We start from the raw sequence: 25,815 nt of genomic DNA on the forward strand, positions 1-25,815 counted from the left end.
ATAAACATTTAACCACCACAGAAAACAACAAAAAAAAACATAGCACAGTTATACAACATTAAGAAACAATAATACACATAGTTACAGACAATAAGTAATAATATTTGCAATACATTAAAAAAATAAAACATTTACACTTTAGAAAAGTTTAGGATGCCGTCGGCCGCATAGATTTATAAGCTCGCCACTCAACGCATCAGACTTTAGTACCAAAGCAGCTCAGAACAGAACAACGTCACAAAGTTGTAACTGTTTATACGAAGCACTAACAAATAATAGTAACAGTAAACGTGAAAAACTGTTGTGTATACATTGTATTTAAAAGTAAATGTTTAAAAACTATGTGCTAATAAGTGAAGATAAGTGATATTCTATAAGCTTCTGCGTTTACAAAATTTCACCGCTCAACAAAAAAACAAAAGGTATGTTTTAAGATACTAACAGCAATGTTTATAATTATTATTACCACAAAAAACACAACATTCACCACTAAAATTAATATAAGTAATATAACACTAAACAACTGCAAATATAATTGTTAAAACAGATACATAACGACACAACGTTGAGCATCATAAAAAAATCTTTATTAGATATAAATTCTACGGGTCTTGCAACGAATCATAAAATTAGAGATACTAAATGCAATAAGGACATGCTTGCCACTGAAGTGTGGAAGAGAAAAAATTCTAAAATGACAGATAAACACAGTTCATATTTCACTTCAGCGATGAAAATCTTAGAAAATACATCCAAAAAAGAACTCCAAACTACTCAATTGTTTTCAGAAACACCGCTCAATGTTACAAAATTAGAATTCTACAGTAATGGGTTGGTAAAAAACGAAGGGTATTATAAAGAAAACACCATACCATTTATTGTAAGTTTTTACACCAACCTGTTGCCGTACGGAGATCCACGGATTGGAGATTTTGACGGCCTATACGAATTTCCAAGAGAGTCCAACAGATCTTGATTGAGTAATTTTTTAGTTGACATATGCTTATCGCCTTTTGCCAAACATGCCGAAACCAATGTGATTCATTTGAACACAGAAGAAGTTCGTTTTGCTTTTAGTGGTATGCAAAAACAACAAAAAACTCAATACTCTGGAGTTCTGTTGCTACCATTTTTAGACGTTAGCCAAAGTCATTGGTGCCTGGGCATTAGCGATTTCGGCACGAAAACGTTTTATATTATCAATCCTTTTGGTGGCACAGCTGATGAAACTTCAAAATATATGACCAAATGGTTGAATTTTTTGCAAGTACCATCAAATGATAAGTCAGTCTGGAAAGTCGGCATAATTAAACACCCCATCCATTATCCATTAATTGTGGTGTTTATTTACTGGCATTTTGCGAGAAAATCTTTAATGAATACAATCCCGATTTATACACCATTAACGAACCTGAAAACTACAGGATGATACTTCGTCGATTTCTTTTAAAAGAATCAGACAACATGACTACGAAGTGTTTAATATGTGGTGCAGGATCTGAAGTCGTAGCAGACTGGGTACAATGCAATTACTGTCTACGATGGATTATGCTATCTTGCTTAAATAGACATAATTTGAAATCAGACGTTATTGTTGATTTGTATATGTGTTTTTTATGTACAAATTTTTTGATCGATGGGAGTATTGGCAATAGCCTAATACTTCAAAATTATTAATACGCGCTATCAGTCGTGACGTCACCTCCCCACTCTTATTACGGTAGGTCAGTTGCTCAAAGCTAAACAACCAGTCTTTTACATGTGGTGTAATACGTTTTTCGGTTTTTTGGTTGTGTTTGTGCGTTAATAACGTGTCAAATAGCTGCAGCGGGTGTAATTTGTGCCACTAGAGACTTTAATTTAATTTAGAAGTGACTTTTTGTGAAAATACGAACTTTATAAAAGAATACAGGGAACCACGTTGTCGGTGAGAAAGTGAGTAAGCTTTAATTATACTTTGAGAAACTATTATATTTATGCATTTTAGTGGCAGAAAAGCACATTGTTAAGTTTCACTTTATTGCGAAATTTTTTGGGGACGGTAATCGCTTTTTAGTTCGGGGAGAAAATGCTTTTACCAGCGGTCACGTCACCAAATTTAGGTTTGATGGCACAGTACAACCGATGAGAATTTCTGCAGAAGTTCTACCGAGCATGAAAAAGCTAAATTATACTGTGGAGGTTTGTATTTATTTAACTGTTAGACATTTCTTCTACAAAGTGTGTTTTAGATTTCATATGACCTAGAAGAAGGGGTTAAGACGGCACATTGTACCTGCCCAAGGGGCAACGTGGCTTGCCATCATATGGCTGCAGCATTATATTATGCTCATTATAATGTAAGTGCTACTGACATTGAGTGTCAGTGGAGTGCCCCATCAAAAACAACACCACAAACAGAAGTCATTAAGTTAGCTGATGTTTACAAGCCGAAATTATCAAACTATACGGCACTGTCTAGGTCCTCTACTGAGGACGAAATTATTCAGTTCCGTGCCGAAATAGGCGTCACGAATGTGGTGGGCTTCACTTGGCTCCTAAGACCAGAAGCAAGTGAAGAAGCCAGAAAAATTATTGCAGATATCGAAGAAATTCTACAAAGCTTAGAATACGTGCAGGCCATAGACAAACAAAAGTTTCTTTTGGAGAAGTGCAGAATAGATGAGGCACGCATTAAACTGGTTGAGGCGTGCACTCGGGGCCAACATGTTAACGAAAATTGGCATGTAGCAAGGAAACATCGTTTAACGGCCAGCAGGTTTGGCATGGTACTATCTGCTTGCAGTAGACGAAGATTCCCACCCTCTTTATTTAAAAATTTGGCGGAAGGCTATTCGCTTGACAGGGTTGCTGCTGTGCAGTGGGGTAAGACCCACGAGAAGACAGCGCTCAGAGAATTTGAAGAAGCGACGAATCTTAAAGTCCAAGAGACGGGATTTTGGTAGGTCGAAAATAATTAACACGTATAACTTAGATGAATAATGTAATATTACTTTTTTTTGTAGGTTGGAAGAATCAGGCTTTTTGGGAGCAAGTCCTGATGGATTAGTGGAAGAAGATGGGATTCTCGAAATTAAATGCCCATATAAATATAGGGACACTGACAGTTTGTCTGAAGCCCTGAAGGATAAAAAATATTTTTATTGGAGGGATGAAAATGAGGACATTAATCTTAACAGCAATCACAATTATTACCACCAAGTACAGGGGCAAATGCACATCACTGGTCGAAGTATCTGCTACTTTGTCGTGTGGACACCAAAGTGCACAGAGATATTTCAAATTGAAAAAGATCCGGGGTGGTCAGAAAATATCAATATTTTAAAAGAATTTTATCTTGACCAATATATTTCCTTTATTTCACAATAATAAACTGTATATAAATAGATGGTTTTTATTTTACATTATTTTAATCATCACAATCCTGAAACAATTCTGCTACCTCTTTAATTAATGGAAATTGGAGGTTTGTTAAAGCGGCAGTCGCTTTAAAAACAATATCTCCATAGTGGCACAAAGACTCTGGCAAAAAATTTAAAATATGATAACATTTTAATCGGCGTATTGCCCTTTCGACGTGTATTCTTGCACGTGCAATATTTTCGGTACACTTAACTTGCTCTGGTGTAAATTGGACATTTGATAAAAAAGGTGGAATATTCAAAGTGACCCCTGGTGGCAGAATATTTTGGATCAAAAATCCCTTATCGGCTAAAATCATATCTCCAGTTTTTAACATGTCGATTATTCCACAATTTAAAACAACTTTTTGATCAGAAGTTGATCCCACGTATAAATCACTTACAAATGTGATGACACCATTGGGTGCAACTCCAATTAGCCCTTTGAAAGTATTATGATGTTTGTAAGTACTATATGTTAATTTCTGTGTTGACATAGACTTACGTGATACCACAGTGAAAATTTCGGTACAATCTAGAACTGCTCTACAATTAGTAAAATTGCTAAAACATGTTGGCAAGCAAGATTTATTTTTTTCGCGCGAAGGCATTGTCGTCATAAACTGTTTATATAAAATTTCATATATTACATGGACAAATGTTAAAATAATATTAGAAACTGTGCTTTGGGCAACCCCAAAGCGTTGCGCCAAATCAAGTTGAGGGAAATTGAGTCGTAATTTTACTAGGGTTAAAAAGAGTTGGTCAATTCTAGTTAACTTTTGGACTGTCCATTTGTGGTAATATTTTATGTCCAACTTTTCGATTAAGTGAAACAATGCTTCGAAAATCTGGCTATTGGGAAGACCGGTATATAAAACAATGAGTTTGTCATTTCCTTGAACATTTTCATAGCAAAATCGTACTGTCAGATATTGTATTTTTGCTTTAAGTTCAGCATTTTCCTTTTTGAGAAAATACATTTCTGCTTCAAGAGCCGCATGTGACACCAAGGGTGCTTGCACACCCATAGATTCTAACGGAGCATCTTGAATTATATCTGCTGGTGCTGCAACTACGGCTGTAGACGTCGATGGCACTTCCTCTAAATTCATTGTCGATGGTACTGTTTCTTCCGGTATATCAACACTATTCAAATGATCAAATTGTAAATCAATTTAAAACTAGGATTCACTTTTTACCTTAATGATTCAGCGGAACTAGAACAAGAAGGGAGTCCTTGTTTTTTCATCTTTTTTTTTTCTGGAGATTCCACTTGAAAATAGGCTCTTTTTGCGATATTGTGCAAAAATAATTCAGGACCATTTTCCTTTCTTCCATCCCGAAAATGGCAGCTGCAAACGTAGGCTCCTGGTCCGGGTTCTACATCTCTTCTACATTTAACAATGAAACAAGCAATTAAAAATTAATATCAAAACATCTATTAAAAATTACCTCAACAATTTTTTCCATAGTGCTCGTTCTTTTCCCGACTTAGGAAAACTAAAAAAATGGCATTTATCGCGAGTACTATAGTGTTTGCAATCTGGAGCCCAACACATTCCCATAGTTGTGATGTAAAAACCTACTACACATGAACTATCAAAGTATCGCAACAAAATATTATTCACAAATCATACCTAATGATGTACCACAAAAATGAGATAATGTCTTGGAAAAACAGAATTTTAAAAATTCAAGAACACGAAGATATGGAGAACGATCGGAAAAAACACGATAACAAAAGACACTCACGAAAGAAGCACAGAACTCACAACCCGTACTACTTTCAACCATGTATGTGCCTGAACCCTCTACCCTCGTATACCTGCTATTCATCCCTCGTGATGGGGGAGGGGGACAGAAAACAACCCGTTTATTGGGGTTGCGCCGGTTGCACCCCATGAATTCGTCATTCAGAAGAAATCCAATGTCATTAGTGTGGCAAACCATTTTTCCCTCAGTTTTAAAAGGCCACATAATAATTTACATCAATATGATGTCCAAATTAAGAAAAACTGAATTTTGAAGTTTGAAAAAAGTTAGGTTAGAAAAGGATTTATGTGTTCAACTTACAGAAATATTAGCTCAGTTGCTAAAATCTTTAAGAAACGACATTGCATTTTTCATAGCTATCATTTCTCTGTAAAAGTAATGTTCCTACACTTCTAGCATTAAAGAAATACGAAAAACTTTTAAATGCCCATAAGAAAAGCATTGAAAATGGCGATTGTTTAGCTTTAAGGTGCTGACCTACCTCAAATGTCTACGTCACACTGATAGCGCGTATTTGTATGTGCTACTGATCCCAGGTGTTATAGAACATGTGATACTTTCCTAATACCGCAGGTCCAAAGGGCATTCAAAACTTTATGTATGTAAAGTTAAAAAAAAACAATATTCTTTATAATTTTTGACGGTTTGTATTTTTTTCTATATCTTATCGACAATGTGTCACTTTTTTGTTACGGCAGGTCGAAAGGGCATTTAATACTCTACTTTCTAAAAAAATTAAAAGAAAGTCGAGCCCTGGAAAGGGGTTGGAAAGTTGTATTGTTTATAATTTTTGATGGTTTTCATTTTTTTTCTATGTGTTAACAACAATGTACCACTTTCTTGTTACGGCAGGTCGAAAGAGCATTTAAAACTCTACGTTATAAAAAAGTTTGAAAAAAATCGAGTCCTGGGAAGGGGTTGGAAAGTTGTATTGTTTATAATTTTTGATGGTTTTTATTTTTTTTCTATGTGTTATCGACAATGTGCCGCTTTCTTGTTAAGGCAGGTCGAAAGAGCATTTAAAACTCTACATTATAACAAAGTTTAAAAAAAATCGAGCCCTGGGAAGGGGTTGGAAAGTTGTATTGTTTATAATTTTTAATGGTTTTTTTTTCTATGTGTTATCGACAATGTGCCACTCTCTTGTTACGGCAGGTCGAAAGAGCATTTAAAACTCTACATTATAACAAAGTTTAAAAAAAATCGAGCCCTGGGAAGGGGTTGGAAAGTTGTATTGTTTATAATTTTTGATTGTTTTCATTTTTTTTCTATGTGTTATCGACAATGTGCCACTTTCTTGTTACGGCAGGTCGAAAGAGCATTTAAAACTCTACATTATAACAGAGTTTTAAAAAAATGGAGCCCTGGGAAGGGGTTGGAATGTTGTATTGTTTATAATTTTTGATGGTTTTCTTTTTTTTTCTATGTGTTATCGACAATGTGCCACTTTCTTGTTACAGCAGGTCGAAAGAGCATTTAAAACTACATTATAAAAAAGTTTAAAACAAATCGAGCCCTGGGAAGGGGTTGGAAAGTTGTATTGTCTATAATTTTTGAAGGTTTTTATTTTTTTTCTATGTGTTATCGACAATGTGCCACTTTCTTGTTACGGCAGGTCGAAAGAGCATTTAAAACTCTACATTATAAAAAAGTTTAAAAAAATCGAGCCCTGGGAAGGGGTTGGAAAGTTGTATTGTTTATAATTTTTGATGGTTATCATTTTTTTCTATGTGTTATCGACAATGTGCCACTTTCTTGTTACGGCAGGTCGAAAGAGCATTTAAAGTAACTGCAAAAAACTTGTTTTTTAACATTTTGCGGTTGTTTTGCGTTAATTTCCTTTATTGTTACATTAAGAATAAACAACATTGAACTGGTCCGCCTTCGGCGCGCATGGATAATTTTTTCTACGGCTCAAGGTCTCTGTTAGCGGGTATAATAAAAATACGCGCCCTGAAAGTACCGCCGCCAATTTTTGTCGAATTTCTGGTTGTATAGTTTTTAAAACCAAACTGATCTTTTGGAGCTAACGTAATAGAATTTGAACTAAATTGATTATTTCAGGCTTAACACGGTGTAAGTTGTTATGTATGATATGGATTATATTAAAAACACTTGTCTCAATTAAAAACATATCATTTATTAATATGTTTTATCATATGTTTTTGAATTTAGTAAATATAAAAGGTTTTATAAAGAATCTTTGTCATCGTCACTTGAGATTTGTATATGTGTTGTCGTTTGTTTAATATTAAGTCCAAACGTACCAGGCTTTTCCATGGTGGATACTCGCCGCCTTAATTGTGAGTCGGTATAGAACGGTTGAATACTTGTTATAATTGGAAGAGGATTGCCGAGAAAATTGTCTTCAAATTCTGGAAGTGTATTCCAGTCGAAATCATCATTCCATTCGTCGTAGATTTGTGGAATAATAGGTTGCAGTGGTTCATCTGGGTTATGTTGCATAGTGTGTGGCTGTGTATTATTTGCTACAACATTCCGAAATACGACATTTCTGGTAAACGTCCTTCCATTGCGATAGTTACTTAACTCACCTCTTAATGCAAAGGGGTGGATTTTATTAAAATAAGTTTTGTTTTTATTTTAGTGGGTACTTGCACGCAAAAACCCATATCGATCTGACTGGATGTGTATTTTTTTTGTACACTTTAGGGGTGTTTTTGATAAGGGAAAAGTATTTAGTTTTTAGTTTTTTATGGTAATATATTTTTTTTATTGTAAACCACATGACTGTAGATTTAATGGTAATTATAGGAATCCAGTAACATTTTTTCACAAACGCTAAAAACTCACCCTTTAAGGGTGAAATTAGAGAAAAAGAAATATATGGTCCTTATGTACGCATTGAAATACATACAATACTTGTAGTAAATGTGGTAAATTTTCAATTATTTAAATTAGGTTAATTTTTGTTTATTTTTATTTTTTACGTTTTTACCCTTAATGCACCTCCAAATACAAAGGGGTGTTTCTTGCTAAAATATTTTTTATTAATATTTTAGGGGCTACCTATATGCAAAAACCGTAGCGATTAGCTTTATTTGTAGCATTTTGTTTAATAACTCACCCCTAAGGGGTAAAATCTAAAAAACTAATATAAGAGTCTTATCTACGCACTAAAATACACAACATATTTAAATTTGATTAATTTTTTTTTTTTTTATTTTTACATTTTTACCCCTAACTCACCCCCAAATACAAAGGGGTGGTTTTTGCTGAAATATTTTTTATTAATATTTTAGGGGCTACGTATATGCAAAAAACCGTGTCGATTAGGCTTTATTTGTAGATTTTTGTTTAAAACCTCACCCCCAAAGGGTGAGATTTAAAAAAATAATATAAGAGCCTTATCAACGCACTAAAATCCACAACATATTTAAATTTGATTAATTTTGTTTTTTTTTTAATTTTTACATTTTTACCCCTAACTCACCCCCAAATACAAAGGGGTGGTTTTTGCCAAAATATTTTTTATTAATATTTTAGGGGCTACCTATATGCCAAAAACCGTATCGGTTAGGCTTTATACATAGCATTTTGTTTAATAACTCACCCCTAAGGGGTGAAATCTAAAAAACCAATATAAGAGCCTTATCTACGCACTAAAATACACAACATATTTAAATTTAAATTTGATTAATTTTGTTTTTTTTAAATTCTTACATTTTTACCCTTAACTCACCCCCAAATACAAAGGGGTGGTTTTTGCTAAAATATTTTTTATTAATATTTTAGGGGCTACCTCTATCCAAAAAACCGTATCGATTAGGCTTTATTTGTAGATTTTTGTTTAATAACTCACCCCCAAAGGGTGAAATCTATAAACATTATATAAGAGCCTTATCTACGCACTAAAATACACAACATATTTAAATTTGGTTAATTTTGTTTTTTTTTAATTTTCACATTTTTACCCTTAACTCACCCCCAAACACAAAGAAGTGGTTTTTGCTAAAATATTTTTTATTAATATTTTAGGGGCTACCTATATGCAAAAAACCGTATCGATTAGGCTTTATTTGTAGATTTTTGTTTAATAACTCACCCCCAAAGGGTGAAATCTAAAAAACTAATACAAGAGCCTTATCTACGCACTAAAATACACAACATATTTAAATTTGGTTATTTTTTTTTAATTTTTACATTTTAACCCTTAACTCACCCCCAAATACAAAGGGGTGGTTTTTGCCAAAATATTCTTTATTAATACTTTAGGGGCTACCTATATGCAAAAAACCGTATCGATTAGGCTTTATTTGTGGATTTTTGTTTAAAAACTCACCCCTAAAGGGTGAAATCTAAAAAAATTATATAAGAGCCTTATCTACGCACTAAAATACACAACATATTTAAATTTGGTGAATTTTGTTTTTTTTTAATTTTTACATTTTTACCCTTAACTCACCCCCAAATGCAAAGGTGTGGTTTTTGCTAAAATAATTTTTATTAATATTTTAGGGGCTACCTATATGCAAAAAACCGTATCGATTAGGCTTTATTTGTGGATTTTTGTTTAAAAACTCACCCCTAAAGGGTGAAATCTAAAAAAATTATATAAGAGCCTTATCTACGCACTAAAATACACAACATATTTAAATTTGGTGAATTTTGTTTTTTTTTAATTTTTACATTTTTACCCTTAACTCACCCCCAAATGCAAAGGTGTGGTTTTTGCTAAAATAATTTTTATTAATATTTTAGGGGCTACCTATATGCAAAAAACCGTATCGATTAGGCTTTATTTGTAGATTTTGTTTTTTTTTGTCAATTTTAGGGTTGTTTTTCGAATAGAAGGGGTGGTTATTCCACATTTATAAAAATTGTTTTTTTAATCTTACGCGCATGTCTATCGATTAAGTTAAAAAAACTTTAAAAATTTAATCATGACTTTGTGACTTTTATCCAGCTCAAAGTCCGCATTAGTGGTCCGGGTGGTGGGAGAAGTGACTTTTAGATCTAATTGAGATAAAAATCTGTTTTTTTTTTCATATGTCGGGGGAGCATGACCTAAGCACTTTAGAAGTTGTTTGATGATTGTACGCCCTTTAGTTACCGTGATCTATGGACGTTTGGTGGGGAAAATGTACAGGTCAGACGCGCATGCGCATGCGCTCTGGACCAATGAAAAACGAAAGCTAAGAGAATTTCGGAGTTTCTTTTTGAGGTCTAAAATTTTGAAAAAACATCTTTGACATTGTTTGAATTTTTTGAATTTAGTGGTTCTTTAAATACGTTAAAAACTCACTCCCTAAGGGTGAAATCTAAAAAAACAACATAGAGGCCTTATCTGCACGTTAAAATACACAACATATTTAAATTTGGTTAATTTTTATTTTTTTTTATTTTTTACGTTTTTACCCTTTACTCACCCCCTAATACACAGGGGTGGTTTTTGTTATAATATTTTTTATTAATATTTTAGGGGCTACGTATATGCAAAAAACCGTATCGATTAGGCTTTATTTGCAGATTTTGGTTTTTTTTGTCAAATTTAGGGTTGTTTTTCGAATAGAAGGGGTGGTCATTCCACATTTATAAAAATTATTTTTTTAATCTTACGCGCATGTCTATCGATTAAGTTAAAAAAACTTTAAAAATTTAATCATGACTTTGTGACTTTTATCCAGCTCAAAGTCCGCATTAGTGGTCCGGGTGGTGGGGGAAGTGACTTTTAGATCTAATTGAGATAAAAATCTGTTTTTTTTTTCATATGTCGGAGGAGCATGACCTAAGCACTTTAGAAGTTGTTTGATGATTGTACGCCCTTTAGTTACCGTGAAAAAATTTTTAACGTTGTGAGACGATTTTGAATTTAGTGGTTGTTAAAATTTGTTGTATTTTGCTATTTTTAAGGGGGTTGTAGGGGGTGTAGAAGGTTTTGGTGTTGATTTTTAAATTTTTCAGGTCAAAATCTATAAAGTACATGCGCGCCTTTGGCGCGCATGGAAATTTTTTTCTATAGCTCAAGGTCTGTGTTAGCGGGTATAATAAAAATACGCGCCCTGAAAGTACCGCCGCCAATATTTGTCGAATTTCTGGTTGTATAGTTTTTAAAACCAAACTGATCTTTTGGACCTAACGTAATAGAATTTGAGCTAAATTGATTATTTCAGGCTTAACACGGTGTAAGTTGTTATGTATGATATGGATTATATTAAAAACACTTGTCACAATTAAAAACATAACATTCATTAAATTGTTTTAACATATGTTTTTCAATTTAGTAAATATAAAAGGTTTTATAAAGAATCTTCGTCAACGTCACTTGAGATTTGTAAGTGTGTTGTCGTTTGTTTAATATTAAGTCCAGACGTACCAGGCTTCTCCATGGTGGATATTTGCCGCCTTAATTGTGAATCGGTATAGAACGGTTGAATACTTCTTATTATTGGAAGAGGATTGCCGAGAAATTTGTCTTCAAATTCTGGAAGTGTATTCCAGTCGAAATCATCATTCCATTCGTCGTAGATTTGTAGAATAATAGGTTGCAGTGGTTCATCTGCGTTATGTTGCATAGTGTGTGGCCGTGTATTATTTGCTACAACATTGCGAAATACGACATTTCTGGTAAACGTCCTTCCATTGCGATAGTTATATTTCCCTTGTTGAGGTCCGTTTGTTATATACATTTTTAAATTTTCTCCTAACCCCACTCGACTCATAGCTACATACAATTGGCCATGCACAAAACATGGCCCATCCAGGTATATGCCTACTTTGTCAAACGTTTGTCCTTGTGATTTATTTATAGTTATGGCGAATGCAAGTTTTACAGGAAACTGTTTTCTAATCATAGGCCGAGGTAAGCCAGTTCCTTCGCTAGCTTTAGTTTTAACTTTTGGTAGGGTAATGACATTTCCTGTTCCTTTTCCGGAAATGACTTTGGCTGTTAAAACATATTCACCCATTTCTATAATTCTCAATCTTGTCCCATTACACAAACCCACTTCTAGGTCTATATTACGTAACAACATTACGACAGCACCTCTCTTTAGATGTAATTCAAACGGCGGCAAACACGCAGTTTCTACACCATTCAGAAAGTCATCGGGTACTAAAAACCGGGTCTTCCGGATTTGCGTCGTAAATATTCTGACTGTAATACGTTTTAAGTTGTCCAGAACAACTGTCTAATATCTTGGCGTTAATATCTTTAACTGATACGTTTTTTGGACATAAGATAGCACGAGAAGCAACTCGGTTGTCGTCGATTTCAGTTACATCTATGTCTTCAAAAACGTGTCTTAATAACTCATCTAAACTATTGACTAAATACTGATTGGGAATCTCTATTAAGTCATCCGGCACACCATAATGCACTTCCGGTATGGTGGCTTTTGTTACTTTGCCTTCTCCTATCCTTAGTAAGAAATCGGGAAATGTTCTGTCGACATTTATATCTTCTAGTGCTGCATTCAAATAGCGCATATTTTGTGTTAGTTTTAATTTTACGACGTTATCTCAAAAGGGCACTGCTTGTACACATTCATTTAGTATTTCTCCTGCATGTGCTCTTGGCACAACGGGCAATAATTGTCTGAAATTTTTATTTTTTACATTTTTACCCTTAACTCACCTCTTAATGCAAAGGGGTGGATTTTATTAAAATAAGTTTTGTTTTTATTTTAGTGGGTACTTGCACGCAAAAACCCATATCGATCTGACTGGATGTGTATTTTTTTTTGTACACTTTAGGGGTGTTTTTGATAAGGGAAAAGTATTTAGTTTTTAGTTTTTTATGGTAATATATTTTTTTTATTGTAAACCACATGACTGTAGATTTAATGGTAATTATAGGAATCCAGTAACATTTTTTCACAAACGCTAAAAACTCACCCTTTAAGGGTGAAATTAGAGAAAAAGAAATATATGGTCCTTATGTACGCATTGAAATACATACAATACTTGTAGTAAATGTGGTAAATTTTCAATTATTTAAATTAGGTTAATTTTTGTTTATTTTTATTTTTTACGTTTTTACCCTTAATGCACCTCCAAATACAAAGGGGTGTTTCTTGCTAAAATATTTTTTATTAATATTTTAGGGGCTACCTATATGCAAAAACCGTAGCGATTAGCTTTATTTGTAGCATTTTGTTTAATAACTCACCCCTAAGGGGTAAAATCTAAAAAACTAATATAAGAGTCTTATCTACGCACTAAAATACACAACATATTTAAATTTGATTAATTTTTTTTTTTTTTTAATTTTTACATTTTTACCCCTAACTCACCCCCAAATACAAAGGGGTGGTTTTTGCTGAAATATTTTTTATTAATATTTTAGGGGCTACGTATATGCAAAAAACCGTGTCGATTAGGCTTTATTTGTAGATTTTTGTTTAAAACCTCACCCCCAAAGGGTGAGATTTAAAAAAATAATATAAGAGCCTTATCAACGCACTAAAATCCACAACATATTTAAATTTGATTAATTTTGTTTTTTTTTTAATTTTTACATTTTTACCCCTAACTCACCCCCAAATACAAAGGGGTGGTTTTTGCCAAAATATTTTTTATTAATATTTTAGGGGCTACCTATATGCCAAAAACCGTATCGGTTAGGCTTTATACATAGCATTTTGTTTAATAACTCACCCCTAAGGGGTGAAATCTAAAAAACCAATATAAGAGCCTTATCTACGCACTAAAATACACAACATATTTAAATTTAAATTTGATTAATTTTGTTTTTTTTAAATTCTTACATTTTTACCCTTAACTCACCCCCAAATACAAAGGGGTGGTTTTTGCTAAAATATTTTTTATTAATATTTTAGGGGCTACCTCTATCCAAAAAACCGTATCGATTAGGCTTTATTTGTAGATTTTTGTTTAATAACTCACCCCCAAAGGGTGAAATCTATAAACATTATATAAGAGCCTTATCTACGCACTAAAATACACAACATATTTAAATTTGGTTAATTTTGTTTTTTTTTAATTTTCACATTTTTACCCTTAACTCACCCCCAAACACAAAGAAGTGGTTTTTGCTAAAATATTTTTTATTAATATTTTAGGGGCTACCTATATGCAAAAAACCGTATCGATTAGGCTTTATTTGTAGATTTTTGTTTAATAACTCACCCCCAAAGGGTGAAATCTAAAAAACTAATACAAGAGCCTTATCTACGCACTAAAATACACAACATATTTAAATTTGGTTATTTTTTTTTAATTTTTACATTTTAACCCTTAACTCACCCCCAAATACAAAGGGGTGGTTTTTGCCAAAATATTCTTTATTAATACTTTAGGGGCTACCTATATGCAAAAAACCGTATCGATTAGGCTTTATTTGTGGATTTTTGTTTAAAAACTCACCCCTAAAGGGTGAAATCTAAAAAAATTATATAAGAGCCTTATCTACGCACTAAAATACACAACATATTTAAATTTGGTGAATTTTGTTTTTTTTTAATTTTTACATTTTTACCCTTAACTCACCCCCAAATGCAAAGGTGTGGTTTTTGCTAAAATAATTTTTATTAATATTTTAGGGGCTACCTATATGCAAAAAACCGTATCGATTAGGCTTTATTTGTAGATTTTGTTTTTTTTTGTCAATTTTAGGGTTGTTTTTCGAATAGAAGGGGTGGTTATTCCACATTTATAAAAATTGTTTTTTTAATCTTACGCGCATGTCTATCGATTAAGTTAAAAAAACTTTAAAAATTTAATCATGACTTTGTGACTTTTATCCAGCTCAAAGTCCGCATTAGTGGTCCGGGTGGTGGGAGAAGTGACTTTTAGATCTAATTGAGATAAAAATCTGTTTTTTTTTTCATATGTCGGGGGAGCATGACCTAAGCACTTTAGAAGTTGTTTGATGATTGTACGCCCTTTAGTTACCGTGATCTATGGACGTTTGGTGGGGAAAATGTACAGGTCAGACGCGCATGCGCATGCGCTCTGGACCAATGAAAAACGAAAGCTAAGAGAATTTCGGAGTTTCTTTTTGAGGTCTAAAATTTTGAAAAAACATCTTTGACATTGTTTGAATTTTTTGAATTTAGTGGTTCTTTAAATACGTTAAAAACTCACTCCCTAAGGGTGAAATCTAAAAAAACAACATAGAGGCCTTATCTGCACGTTAAAATACACAACATATTTAAATTTGGTTAATTTTTATTTTTTTTTATTTTTTACGTTTTTACCCTTTACTCACCCCCTAATACACAGGGGTGGTTTTTGTTATAATATTTTTTATTAATATTTTAGGGGCTACGTATATGCAAAAAACCGTATCGATTAGGCTTTATTTGCAGATTTTGGTTTTTTTTGTCAAATTTAGGGTTGTTTTTCGAATAGAAGGGGTGGTCATTCCACATTTATAAAAATTATTTTTTTAATCTTACGCGCATGTCTATCGATTAAGTTAAAAAAACTTTAAAAATTTAATCATGACTTTGTGACTTTTATCCAGCTCAAAGTCCGCATTAGTGGTCCGGGTGGTGGGGGAAGTGACTTTTAGATCTAATTGAGATAAAAATCTGTTTTTTTTTTCATATGTCGGAGGAGCATGACCTAAGCACTTTAGAAGTTGTTTGATGATTGTACGCCCTTTAGTTACCGTGAAAAAATTTTTAACGTTGTGAGACGATTTTGAATTTAGTGGTTGTTAAAATTTGTTGTATTTTGCTATTTTTAAGGGGGTTGTAGGGGGTGTAGAAGGTTTTGGTGTTGATTTTTAAATTTTTCAGGTCAAAATCTATAAAGTACATGCGCGCCTTTGGCGCGCATGGAAATTTTTTTCTATAGCTCAAGGTCTGTGTTAGCGGGTATAATAAAAATACGCGCCCTGAAAGTACCGCCGCCAATATTTGTCGAATTTCTGGTTGTATAGTTTTTAAAACCAAACTGATCTTTTGGACCTAACGTAATAGAATTTGAGCTAAATTGATTATTTCAGGCTTAACACGGTGTAAGTTGTTATGTATGATATGGATTATATTAAAAACACTTGTCACAATTAAAAACATAACATTCATTAAATTGTTTTAACATATGTTTTTCAATTTAGTAAATATAAAAGGTTTTATAAAGAATCTTCGTCAACGTCACTTGAGATTTGTAAGTGTGTTGTCGTTTGTTTAATATTAAGTCCAGACGTACCAGGCTTCTCCATGGTGGATATTTGCCGCCTTAATTGTGAATCGGTATAGAACGGTTGAATACTTCTTATTATTGGAAGAGGATTGCCGAGAAATTTGTCTTCAAATTCTGGAAGTGTATTCCAGTCGAAATCATCATTCCATTCGTCGTAGATTTGTAGAATAATAGGTTGCAGTGGTTCATCTGCGTTATGTTGCATAGTGTGTGGCCGTGTATTATTTGCTACAACATTGCGAAATACGACATTTCTGGTAAACGTCCTTCCATTGCGATAGTTATATTTCCCTTGTTGAGGTCCGTTTGTTATATACATTTTTAAATTTTCTCCTAACCCCACTCGACTCATAGCTACATACAATTGGCCATGCACAAAACATGGCCCATCCAGGTATATGCCTACTTTGTCAAACGTTTGTCCTTGTGATTTATTTATAGTTATGGCGAATGCAAGTTTTACAGGAAACTGTTTTCTAATCATAGGCCGAGGTAAGCCAGTTCCTTCGCTAGCTTTAGTTTTAACTTTTGGTAGGGTAATGACATTTCCTGTTCCTTTTCCGGAAATGACTTTGGCTGTTAAAACATATTCACCCATTTCTATAATTCTCAATCTTGTCCCATTACACAAACCCACTTCTAGGTCTATATTACGTAACAACATTACGACAGCACCTCTCTTTAGATGTAATTCAAACGGCGGCAAACACGCAGTTTCTACACCATTCAGAAAGTCATCGGGTACTAAAAACCGGGTCTTCCGGATTTGCGTCGTAAATATTCTGACTGTAATACGTTTTAAGTTGTCCAGAACAACTGTCTAATATCTTGGCGTTAATATCTTTAACTGATACGTTTTTTGGACATAAGATAGCACGAGAAGCAACTCGGTTGTCGTCGATTTCAGTTACATCTATGTCTTCAAAAACGTGTCTTAATAACTCATCTAAACTATTGACTAAATACTGATTGGGAATCTCTATTAAGTCATCCGGCACACCATAATGCACTTCCGGTATGGTGGCTTTTGTTACTTTGCCTTCTCCTATCCTTAGTAAGAAATCGGGAAATGTTCTGTCGACATTTATATCTTCTAGTGCTGCATTCAAATAGCGCATATTTTGTGTTAGTTTTAATTTTACGACGTTATCTCTAAAGGGCACTGCTTGTACACATTCATTTAGTATTTCTCCTGCATGTGCTCTTGGCACAACGGGCAATAATTGTCTGAAATTTTTATTTTTTACATTTTTACCCTTAACTCACCTCTTAATGCAAAGGGGTGGATTTTATTAAAATAAGTTTTGTTTTTATTTTAGTGGGTACTTGCACGCAAAAACCTATATCGATCTAATTGTATTAGTAGATTTTCTTTTTTTAGTAACATTTTAGGGGTAGTGTTTTTAAAGCAGGGGTGGTTATTTTTTATGGTATTATTATTTTTTTCATTATGTATCACGACTTATCTATTGATTCGAAGACAATAATAGCAATCAAAAAATGTTTGTTTAAAAAAACTAATAACTGACCACCTAAGTGTAAAATCTAAAAAAATAATATAGGGGCGTTATGTACGCATTGAAATACACAGTATACCTGAATGTGGTAAATTTTTGTTATTTTTATTTTTTACGTTTTTACCCATAACTCACTCCTTAATGCTAAAAAGGTATTTTTTTTTAAATAATTTTTGTTTCATTTCAGTGGGTACTTGCACGCAAAAACCCATATCGATCTGACTGGATGTGTATTTTTTTTTGTACACTTTAGGGGTAATTTTGATAAGGAAAAAGTATTTAGTTTTTAGTTTTTTGTGGTAATATATTTTTTTTATTGTAAACCACATGACTGTAGATTTAATGGTAATTATAGGAATCCAGTAACATTTTTTCACAAACGCTAAAAACTCACCCTTTAAGGGTAAAATTAGAAAAAAAGAAATATATGGTCCTTATGTACGCATTGAAATACATACAGTACTTGTAGTAAATGTGGTAAATTTTCAATTATTTAAATTAGGTTAATTTTTGTTTATTTTTATTTTTAACGTTTTTACCCTTAATTCACCTCCAAATACAAAGGGGTGTTTTTTGCTAAAATATTTTTTATTAATATTTTAGGGGCTACCTATATGCAAAAACCGTAGCGATTAGCTTTATTTGTAGATTTTTGTTTAATAACTTACCCCCAAAGGGTGAAATCTAAAAAACGAATATAAGAGCCTTATCTACGCACTAAAATACACAACATATTTAAATTTGATTAATTTTGTTTTTTTTTAATTTTTACATTTTTACCCCTAACTCACCCCCAAATACAAAGGGGTGGTTTTTGCTAAAATATTTTTTATTAATATTTTAGGGGCTACCTATATGCCAAAAACCGTATCGATTAGGCTTTATTTATAGCATTTTGTTTAATTTTTACATTTTTACCCCTAACTCACCCCCAAATACAAAGGGGTGGTTTTTGCTAAAATATTTTTTATTAATATTTTAGGGGCTACGTATATGCAAAAAACCGTATCGATTAGGCTTTATTTGTAGATTTTTGTTTAATAACTCACCCCCAAAGGGTGAAATCTAAAAAAATTATATAAGAGCCTTATCTACGCACTAAAATACACAACATATTTAAATTTGGTTAATTGTGTTTTCTTTTAATTTTTACATTTTTACCCTTAACTCACCCCCAAATACAATGGGGTGGTTTTTGCTAAAATTTATTTTATTAATATTTTAGGGGCTACGTATATGCAAAAAACCGTATCGATTAGGCTTTATTTGTAGATTTTGTTTTTTTTGTCAATTTTAGGGTTGTTTTTCGAATAGAAGGGGTGGTCATTCCACATTTATAAAAATTGTTTTTTTAATCTTATGCGCATGTCTATCGATTAAGTTAAAAAACTTTAAAAATTTAATCACGACTTTGTGACTTTTATCCATCTCTAAAGTCCGCATTAGTGGTCCGGGTGGTGGGGGAAGTTACTTTTAGATCTAATTGAGATAAAAATCTGTTTTTTTTTTCATATGTCGGGGGAGCATGACCTAAGCGCTTTAGAAGTTGTTTAATGATTGTACGCCCTTTAGTTACCGTGAACTGTGGACGTTTGTTGGGGAAAATGTACAGGTCAGACGCAACTGCGCATGCGCACCAGACCAATGAAAAACGAAAGCTAAGAGAATTTTGGAGTTTCATTTTGAGGTCTAAAATTTCTAATAAACACCTTTGACATCGTTAGAATTTTTTGAATTTTGTGGTTCTTTAAATACGTTAAAAACTCACCCCCTAAGAATGAAATCTAAAAAAACAACATAGAGGCCTTATCTGCACACTAAAATACACAACATATTTAAATTTGGTTAATTTTAATTTTTTTTATTTTTACATTTTTACCCTTTACTCACCCCCTAATACAAAGGGGTGGTTTTTGTTATAATATTTTTTATTAATATTTTAGGGGCTACGTATATGCAAAAAACCGTATTGATTTGGCTTTATTTGTAGATTTTGTTTTTTTTTGTCAATTTTAGGGTTGTTTTTCGAATAGAAGGGGTGGTCATTTCACATTTATAAAAATTGTTTTTTTAATCTTAGGCGCATGTCTATCGATTAAGTTAAAAAACTTTAAAAATTTAATCATGACTTTGTGACTTTATCCAGCTCAAAGTCCGCATTAGTGGTCCGGGTGGTGTGGGAAGTGACTTTTAGATCTAATTGAGATAAAAATCTGTTTTTTTTTCATATGTCGGGGGAGCATGACCTAAGCACTTTGAAGTTGTTTGATGATTGTACGCCCTTTAGTTACCGTGATCTATGGACGTTTGGTGGGGAAAATGTTCAGGTCAGACGCAACTGCGCATGCGCTCTGGACCAATGAAAAACGAAAGCTAAGAGAATTTTGGAGTTTTTTTTTTGAGGTCTAAAATTTTTAAAAAACATCTTTCACGTTGTTTGAATTTTTTGAATTTAGTGGTTCTTTAAATACGTTAAAAACTCACCCCCTAAGGGTAAAATCTAAAAAAACAACATGGAGGCCTTATCTGCACACTAAAATACACAACATATTTAAATTTGGTTAATTTTTATTTTTTTTATTTTTAGGTTTTTTCCCTTTATTCACTCCCTAATCCACAGGGGTGGTTTTTGTTATAATATTTTTTATTAATATTTTATTGGCTACGTATATGCAAAAAGCCGTATCGATTAGGCTTTATTTGCAGATTTTGTTTTTTTTTGTCAAATTTAGGGTTGTTTTTCGAATAGAAGGGGTGGTCATTCCACATTTATAAAAATTATTTTTTTAATCTTACGCGCATGTCTATCGATTACGTTAAAAAAACTTTAAAAATTTAATCATGACTTTGTGACTTTTATCCAGCTCAAAGTCCGCATTAGTGGTCCGGGTGGTGGGAGAAGTGACTTTTAGATCTAATTGAGATAAAAATCTGTTTTTTTTTTCATATGTCGGGGGAGCATGACCTAAGCACTTTAGAAGTTGTTTGATGATTGTACGCCCTTTAGTTACCGTGATCTATGGACGTTTGTTGGGGAAAATGTACAGGTCAGACGCGCATGCGCATGCGCTCTGGACCAATGAAAAACGAAAGCTAAGAGAATTTCGGAGTTTCTTTTTGAGGTGTAAAATTTTGAAAAAATTTTTTAACGTTATGAGACGATTTTGAATTTAGTGGTTGTTAAAATTTGTTGTATTTTGCTATTTTTAAGGGGGTTGTAGGGGGTGTAGAAGGTTTTGGTGTTGATTTTTAAATTTTCCAGGTCAAAATCTATAAAGTACATGCGCTCAAGGTCTCTGTTAGCGGGTATAATAAAAATACGCGCCCTGAAAGTACTGCCGCCAATTTTTGTCGAATTTCTGGTTGTATAGTTTTCAAAACCAAACTGATCTTTTGGACCTAACGTAATAGAATTTGAGCCAAATTGATTATTTCAGGCTTAACACGGTGTAAGTTGTTATGTATGATATGGATTATATTAAAAACACTTGTCACAATTAAAAACATATCATTTATTAAATTGTTTTAACATACGTTTTTCAATTTAGTAAATATAAAAGTTTTATAAAGAATCTTCGTCATCGTCACTTGAGATTTGTAAGTGTGTTGTCGTTTGTTTAATATTAAGTCCAGACGCACCAGGCTTCTCCATGGTGGACACTCGCCGCCTTAATTGTGAATCGGCATAGAACGGTTGAATACTTGTTATTATTAGAAGAGGATTGCCGAGAAAATTGTCTTCAAATTCTGCAAGTGTATTCCAGTCGAAATCATCATTCCATTCGTCGTAGATTTGTGGAATAATAGGTTGCAGTGGTTCTGAACGTCGTACTTTGTCTCAGTTAGGCAATATTGATTTTCATTTTACCTTTTTCTTCTAACGCTGTACTTCGTAAAAATTATGCAATATTAATACAGATAAGAATTTTCATAATATCCATGAGAATACAGTCGTGTCTCTGCGTGCTCTTACCTTTAAAATTCATTTTCAGTGGTTAATTCTTAGTGTTAATTATTGAATTTGATATCTAGGTGTATATAATTGGTGTTATTTCCTCTGGAAATTACTATTTTTGCGATTTCGGTAAGTTATTCTTGTTTAATTCGTTAATATCCGTCATTAGATACGCATAATTATATCTTATCGCGGCAGTATAAGATAGCGCTCGCCCCTCTATAGCAGCAGCAGCTGGTATCGCGGCGGCGCGGCGCAGTGAAAATTTAGTATTTATCGCTCTGTCGCAGAGTGAGCGTCTGGTGTCCAAATTTTGTCTACATTAATTTCATTAATTTCAGTTTAAATCACTAAATTTAATGGCTGAATTTAATTGCTGCCACTGTTTTAAAAGCGTAAGTCGTGATACACCTATCGTGGTGTGTGACGGCTGTTCGCTAAATATTCACTGTCGTTGCCTCAAAATAAGCGAAAATGAAATCGCCTTTATTTCTCAGTCTCGCTCTCCAAATATCAAACTGTTTTGTAATAGATGCAACGTAACTATCACAGCAATTTCAGAAATTAAAAAACTCGTAAATGACATAAAATCATCATTTGATGAGCGTCTTAGCAAACTCGAATCTCTTATTATTAATAACAATACGTCTCAAGCTATAAACCGCGAAGAAATTATCGCCGAATCTGTGGACAGGTCGGCTCGTGCGTGCAATGTTATTATGTACAATGTTAAACCTGTCGCTAATAAACAAGACGTGGATGTGGTAAATGATGTCCTCGAGGTCATTGATCCATCACTTGTGATTGGTCCGGAAAATGTTTTTCGCGTAGGAAAAGCCGTCGGTGATAAACCTCGCTTATTAAAATTGCAATTTAAAACTCAACAAATGGCACGTCTATGCTTGAAGAAAAAATCGTCTTTGCTGCAGCACCCACAATTTGCTCACATTACTATTAGTGATGATAAAACCCCGGGTCAACTAAAGCATTTAAACAATTTGCGTGATGAATTAAAGCGAAGACTTGATGTTGGCGAAAAGGACTTGACAATTAAATACGTTAACCACGTACCAAAAATTATTTCACATCAAAAAAACTAAATATTTACCCTTGTTCAATGGCTCTTCTGTATACGAATATCGCATCTTTATCTTCAAAATTTAATGATTTGTTATTAGAAGTAACTGAATTTAGACCTTCTATTATTGCACTCACGGAGACTTGGCTTAATCCGTCTATCTCTGATGATGCTGTACACATTGAAAATTACTCTATTTACAGAGATGATCGCCTATCTCAAAAAGGTGGCGGTGTGTGTTTTTATGTAGATAAAATTTAAAATTTCAAATTTTTTTAAAATTACTCAAATTTGCATATCTGTTAAACCTTATGATTCTCTATGGTTAAAATTTGAAGGAAATGAACAAACCTTTGTTATAGCATGTATTTACAGACCACCAACAGGAGCGTCTTTTAACAATCAAGAAAATGATAAAAATCTATTTAATACCATACAATCAACTTTTAATCAGTATCCTAACTTAATTATCATGGGAGATTTCAATTTTCCTTGTATAGACTGGTCTGCTAAAAACACAACAGGTCAAACAATCATTGAAAAACAATTTTCTGAATTGCTCTTGGAGAATAATTTGTCACAAATAGTCACTGAACCTACACGATTTAGATCCCAACAACGTCCTTCATTACTTGATTTGGTAATTTTGTCTGACGTTAACCTTGTATCGTCTTTAAACGTTTCGAATCCTGTAGGTACATCTGATCATTCAAAAATCGAAATTGAGTTACAAATTATGATATATTCAGAGCCAAATGCAAGAATTAAAACAACATCAATTGTTGACTACACTCGCATAGACGAAAGTCTCTTGACTTACGACTGGAATGGTTTAGATTCACTAAATGCGGAAGAACAATGGAAACATTTTAAATCGATTTTACAAACTTGCATTACAACAAATTCCAGACTGTTTACAAACCGACTGAGAAAAGATAAACCGTGGATAAATCAACACATGCTTGACAAAATAAAATACAAAGCTAAATTATGGAAAAAATTTAAAAGGCAGCCTACTGAAGATAATTTTTCTGCTTATAAAAGATTTTCTAACCAACTAAAATCTGATTTACAAATGGCCAGGTGTAATTATGAAAATTCTATATTAAATAAACCAAAACTATTTTATTCCCATGTACGTAAATTTATCTCTAGTCGTGTGTCGGTCCCTTTAGTACGAAATGCTTCAAGTCTACTCTGCTCCGATCATACAGAAACTGCAAACACTTTAGCGGACAGTTTTGCTACTACCTATAATTTAAACATTAATAATAATATACCGTCATTTATGCCTACAAGTACATTTAGTGGGTTGTCTTATATTAATTTTACTCCGGATCTGGTAAAAAGCCAACTCTGTGCCATTAAATTAAATACAGCTCCAGGTCCGGATCAGATACCTCCCAAACTCCTGAGAACTTGTGCTGCTTCGTTGTCGGGCCCACTTGCCAAAATGATGAGAAAATCATTCTTACAAGGCACTTTGCCCTACGAGTGGTTGCAAGCAACAATCACGCCTTTGTACAAGTCAGGAGATAAACTTGATCCTGCTAACTATAGACCTGTAAGTCTCACGTCGACATGCTGTAAAATTATGGAAAAAGTTATAGTCAAGGAACTATTAACTTACATGAGAAAAAATAATTTAATACCTGAGCATCAGCACGGCTTTTTACCAGGTAGGTCAGTTGTCACAAATTTGCTATCCTGCACAAATCTATGGACAAAAATGTTAGACACTAACCAACCTGTAGACATAATTTACCTTGATTTTAGTAAAGCCTTTGATAAAGTCCCTCACAATCTCTTGTTAGCAAAACTGGAGTCCTATGGTGTAACAGGAAATTTGCTTGATTGGATCCGAGCGTTTCTATCAAATCGAAACTATTGTGTAAAAGTCTGCGGTAAATTTTCGTACTCTAAACCAGTATTAAGTGGGGTCCCACAGGGATCAGTTCTTGGACCAATTTTATTCTTGTTATATACAGCAGATTTATTGTTTTCACTAGACAGCTATTCAGCATATGCGGATGATATTAAGTTATTTGCTAACCCACTTGTCACGGACTTGCAAGACCAACTTAATTTAATTTTCCAATGGAGCGAGAAGTGGCAAATACCACTGAATATTGCAAAATGCTGTGTACTTCAGTGTGGCCACAACAACCCAAAGTACTGTGATGATCGCGGTATTTAAAATTTTATTTTATTAACCAGCGCAAAATATTCGGAGTCAGTTTAAACGTTTAGTTCTTTGACAATATTAATTCAACTTCAATTCAAAAGTTGCAACAAATTTTAATTTAACTTATTTATTCCTTTGTTAGCATTAAAATGTTTAGAAAATTATCGTTCCCACGAAACTTTCCAAGAACTGTTAAAAACGTTATAAATCGCCAAATTGGGTGGTCGAAAGGCCATGTGTTTTAACAAGTGGATATGCAAAGATATGGGGGTTGGCGACGGCCTGGCTCTGCACCACAGTCGCCCAGCTAATCCAATGATTTTCTCACAAAAGCATAATTAATTTACTTTCGTTTAAAATAGCCAAAATTTATTGATAAACCTAAAATTAAATCCAAAATTTTGTTTAGAAATTAACTAGTCACGTTTCAAAAAGAAAGGAATTTATGAGCCAATTTAAGGCACGTTGATGATCAGTAAACAACTCGAGAAAGAATCAAAATTTCATCTTATTCAAAAATTCCCGTAACGTTTCGTACCAAAAAGTTGAGTCTTTATGCAGTGTACTCCAGTCATCAAATAAAATTGAATAATTTATTTTATTCGGCGTAATTGTTAACAAATTGTTGCAAAACTTCAAGAACGAATTGGTCGATTGAAATTCATGTCTGTTAACTAGATTAGTATAGCCAAAACGACGTTGGTCAAGTGCCGCTTGAATAGGGGGTGTTGACAAATTCGTTACAGAACAGAGCTTTTTAAAAGAATATC

At 33.3% G+C, this 25,815-nt stretch overlaps 2 protein-coding genes and 1 long non-coding RNA gene across 8 annotated transcripts; 1 reads left to right on the forward strand and 2 right to left on the reverse strand.

Annotated features, from left to right (window-relative positions):
- Positions 1-203: 203 nt before the first annotated feature.
- On the forward strand, positions 204-3,386 carry LOC103313353 (uncharacterized). Of its 2 annotated transcripts, none has more exons than XR_010335748.1 (6): positions 204-422; positions 789-1,935; positions 1,988-2,181; positions 2,232-2,519; positions 2,581-2,941; positions 3,006-3,386. XR_010335748.1 is itself a non-coding variant. In XM_064359596.1 (6 exons), coding segments are annotated over exons 3-6 (1,269 nt in total). In that variant the 5' UTR covers positions 215-422; positions 789-1,079; positions 1,137-1,934; the 3' UTR covers positions 3,370-3,386. The 2 variants fall into 2 exon arrangements, 1 of the variants encoding a protein (XP_064215666.1); XM_064359596.1 differs by having other exon boundaries at positions 215-422; positions 789-1,079; positions 1,137-1,935; positions 2,232-2,941.
- On the reverse strand, positions 3,331-5,699 carry LOC135265220 (uncharacterized). 5 transcript variants are annotated; one of them, XM_064359592.1, is made up of 6 exons: positions 5,659-5,699; positions 5,478-5,544; positions 5,042-5,419; positions 4,857-4,989; positions 4,604-4,795; positions 3,331-4,550 (listed from the first exon to the last, which is right to left on the reverse strand). In XM_064359592.1, exons 3-6 carry the CDS (start codon positions 5,379-5,381, stop codon positions 3,410-3,412), a joined length of 1,806 nt encoding a protein of 601 aa, XP_064215662.1. In that variant the 5' UTR covers positions 5,382-5,419; positions 5,478-5,544; positions 5,659-5,699; the 3' UTR covers positions 3,331-3,409. The 5 variants fall into 5 exon arrangements, with proteins under 5 accessions (XP_064215662.1, XP_064215664.1, XP_064215663.1 ...); XM_064359594.1 differs by having other exon boundaries at positions 3,331-3,843; positions 3,907-4,550; positions 5,478-5,690; XM_064359593.1 differs by having other exon boundaries at positions 4,857-4,986; positions 5,478-5,690.
- A 17,615-nt stretch (positions 5,700-23,314) lies between these two features.
- Positions 23,315-25,030, reverse strand: LOC135267291 (uncharacterized). The gene is made up of 4 exons (XR_010335705.1): positions 24,626-25,030; positions 24,513-24,577; positions 24,163-24,444; positions 23,315-24,111 (listed from the first exon to the last, which is right to left on the reverse strand). It is a non-coding gene; the product is annotated as an uncharacterized LOC135267291 (long non-coding RNA).
- Positions 25,031-25,815: the final 785 nt, after the last annotated feature.

This window comes from Tribolium castaneum, chromosome 11 (assembly GCF_031307605.1).
Source record: "Tribolium castaneum strain GA2 chromosome 11, icTriCast1.1, whole genome shotgun sequence".
NCBI classification, from domain to species: domain Eukaryota; kingdom Metazoa; phylum Arthropoda; class Insecta; order Coleoptera; family Tenebrionidae; genus Tribolium; species Tribolium castaneum.

Excerpts from the sequence above, each read along its gene's own strand:
- LOC135265220 (XM_064359592.1), bottom strand. The coding sequence starts at position 5,381 with ATGTGGCCTTTTAAAACTGAGGGAAAAATGGTTTGCCACACTAATGAC. Across the intron at positions 4,990-5,041 it reads TTTTTGTGGTACATCATTAG|TAGGTTTTTACATCACAACT; the intron begins GTATGATTTGTG and ends GTTCATGTGTAG. Across the intron at positions 4,551-4,603 it reads AGTTCCGCTGAATCATTAAG|TGTTGATATACCGGAAGAAA; the intron begins GTAAAAAGTGAA and ends TCATTTGAATAG.
- LOC103313353 (XM_064359596.1), top strand. Across the intron at positions 2,182-2,231 it reads AGCTAAATTATACTGTGGAG|ATTTCATATGACCTAGAAGA; the intron begins GTTTGTATTTAT and ends AGTGTGTTTTAG. Across the intron at positions 2,942-3,005 it reads GTCCAAGAGACGGGATTTTG|GTTGGAAGAATCAGGCTTTT; the intron begins GTAGGTCGAAAA and ends TTTTTTTTGTAG.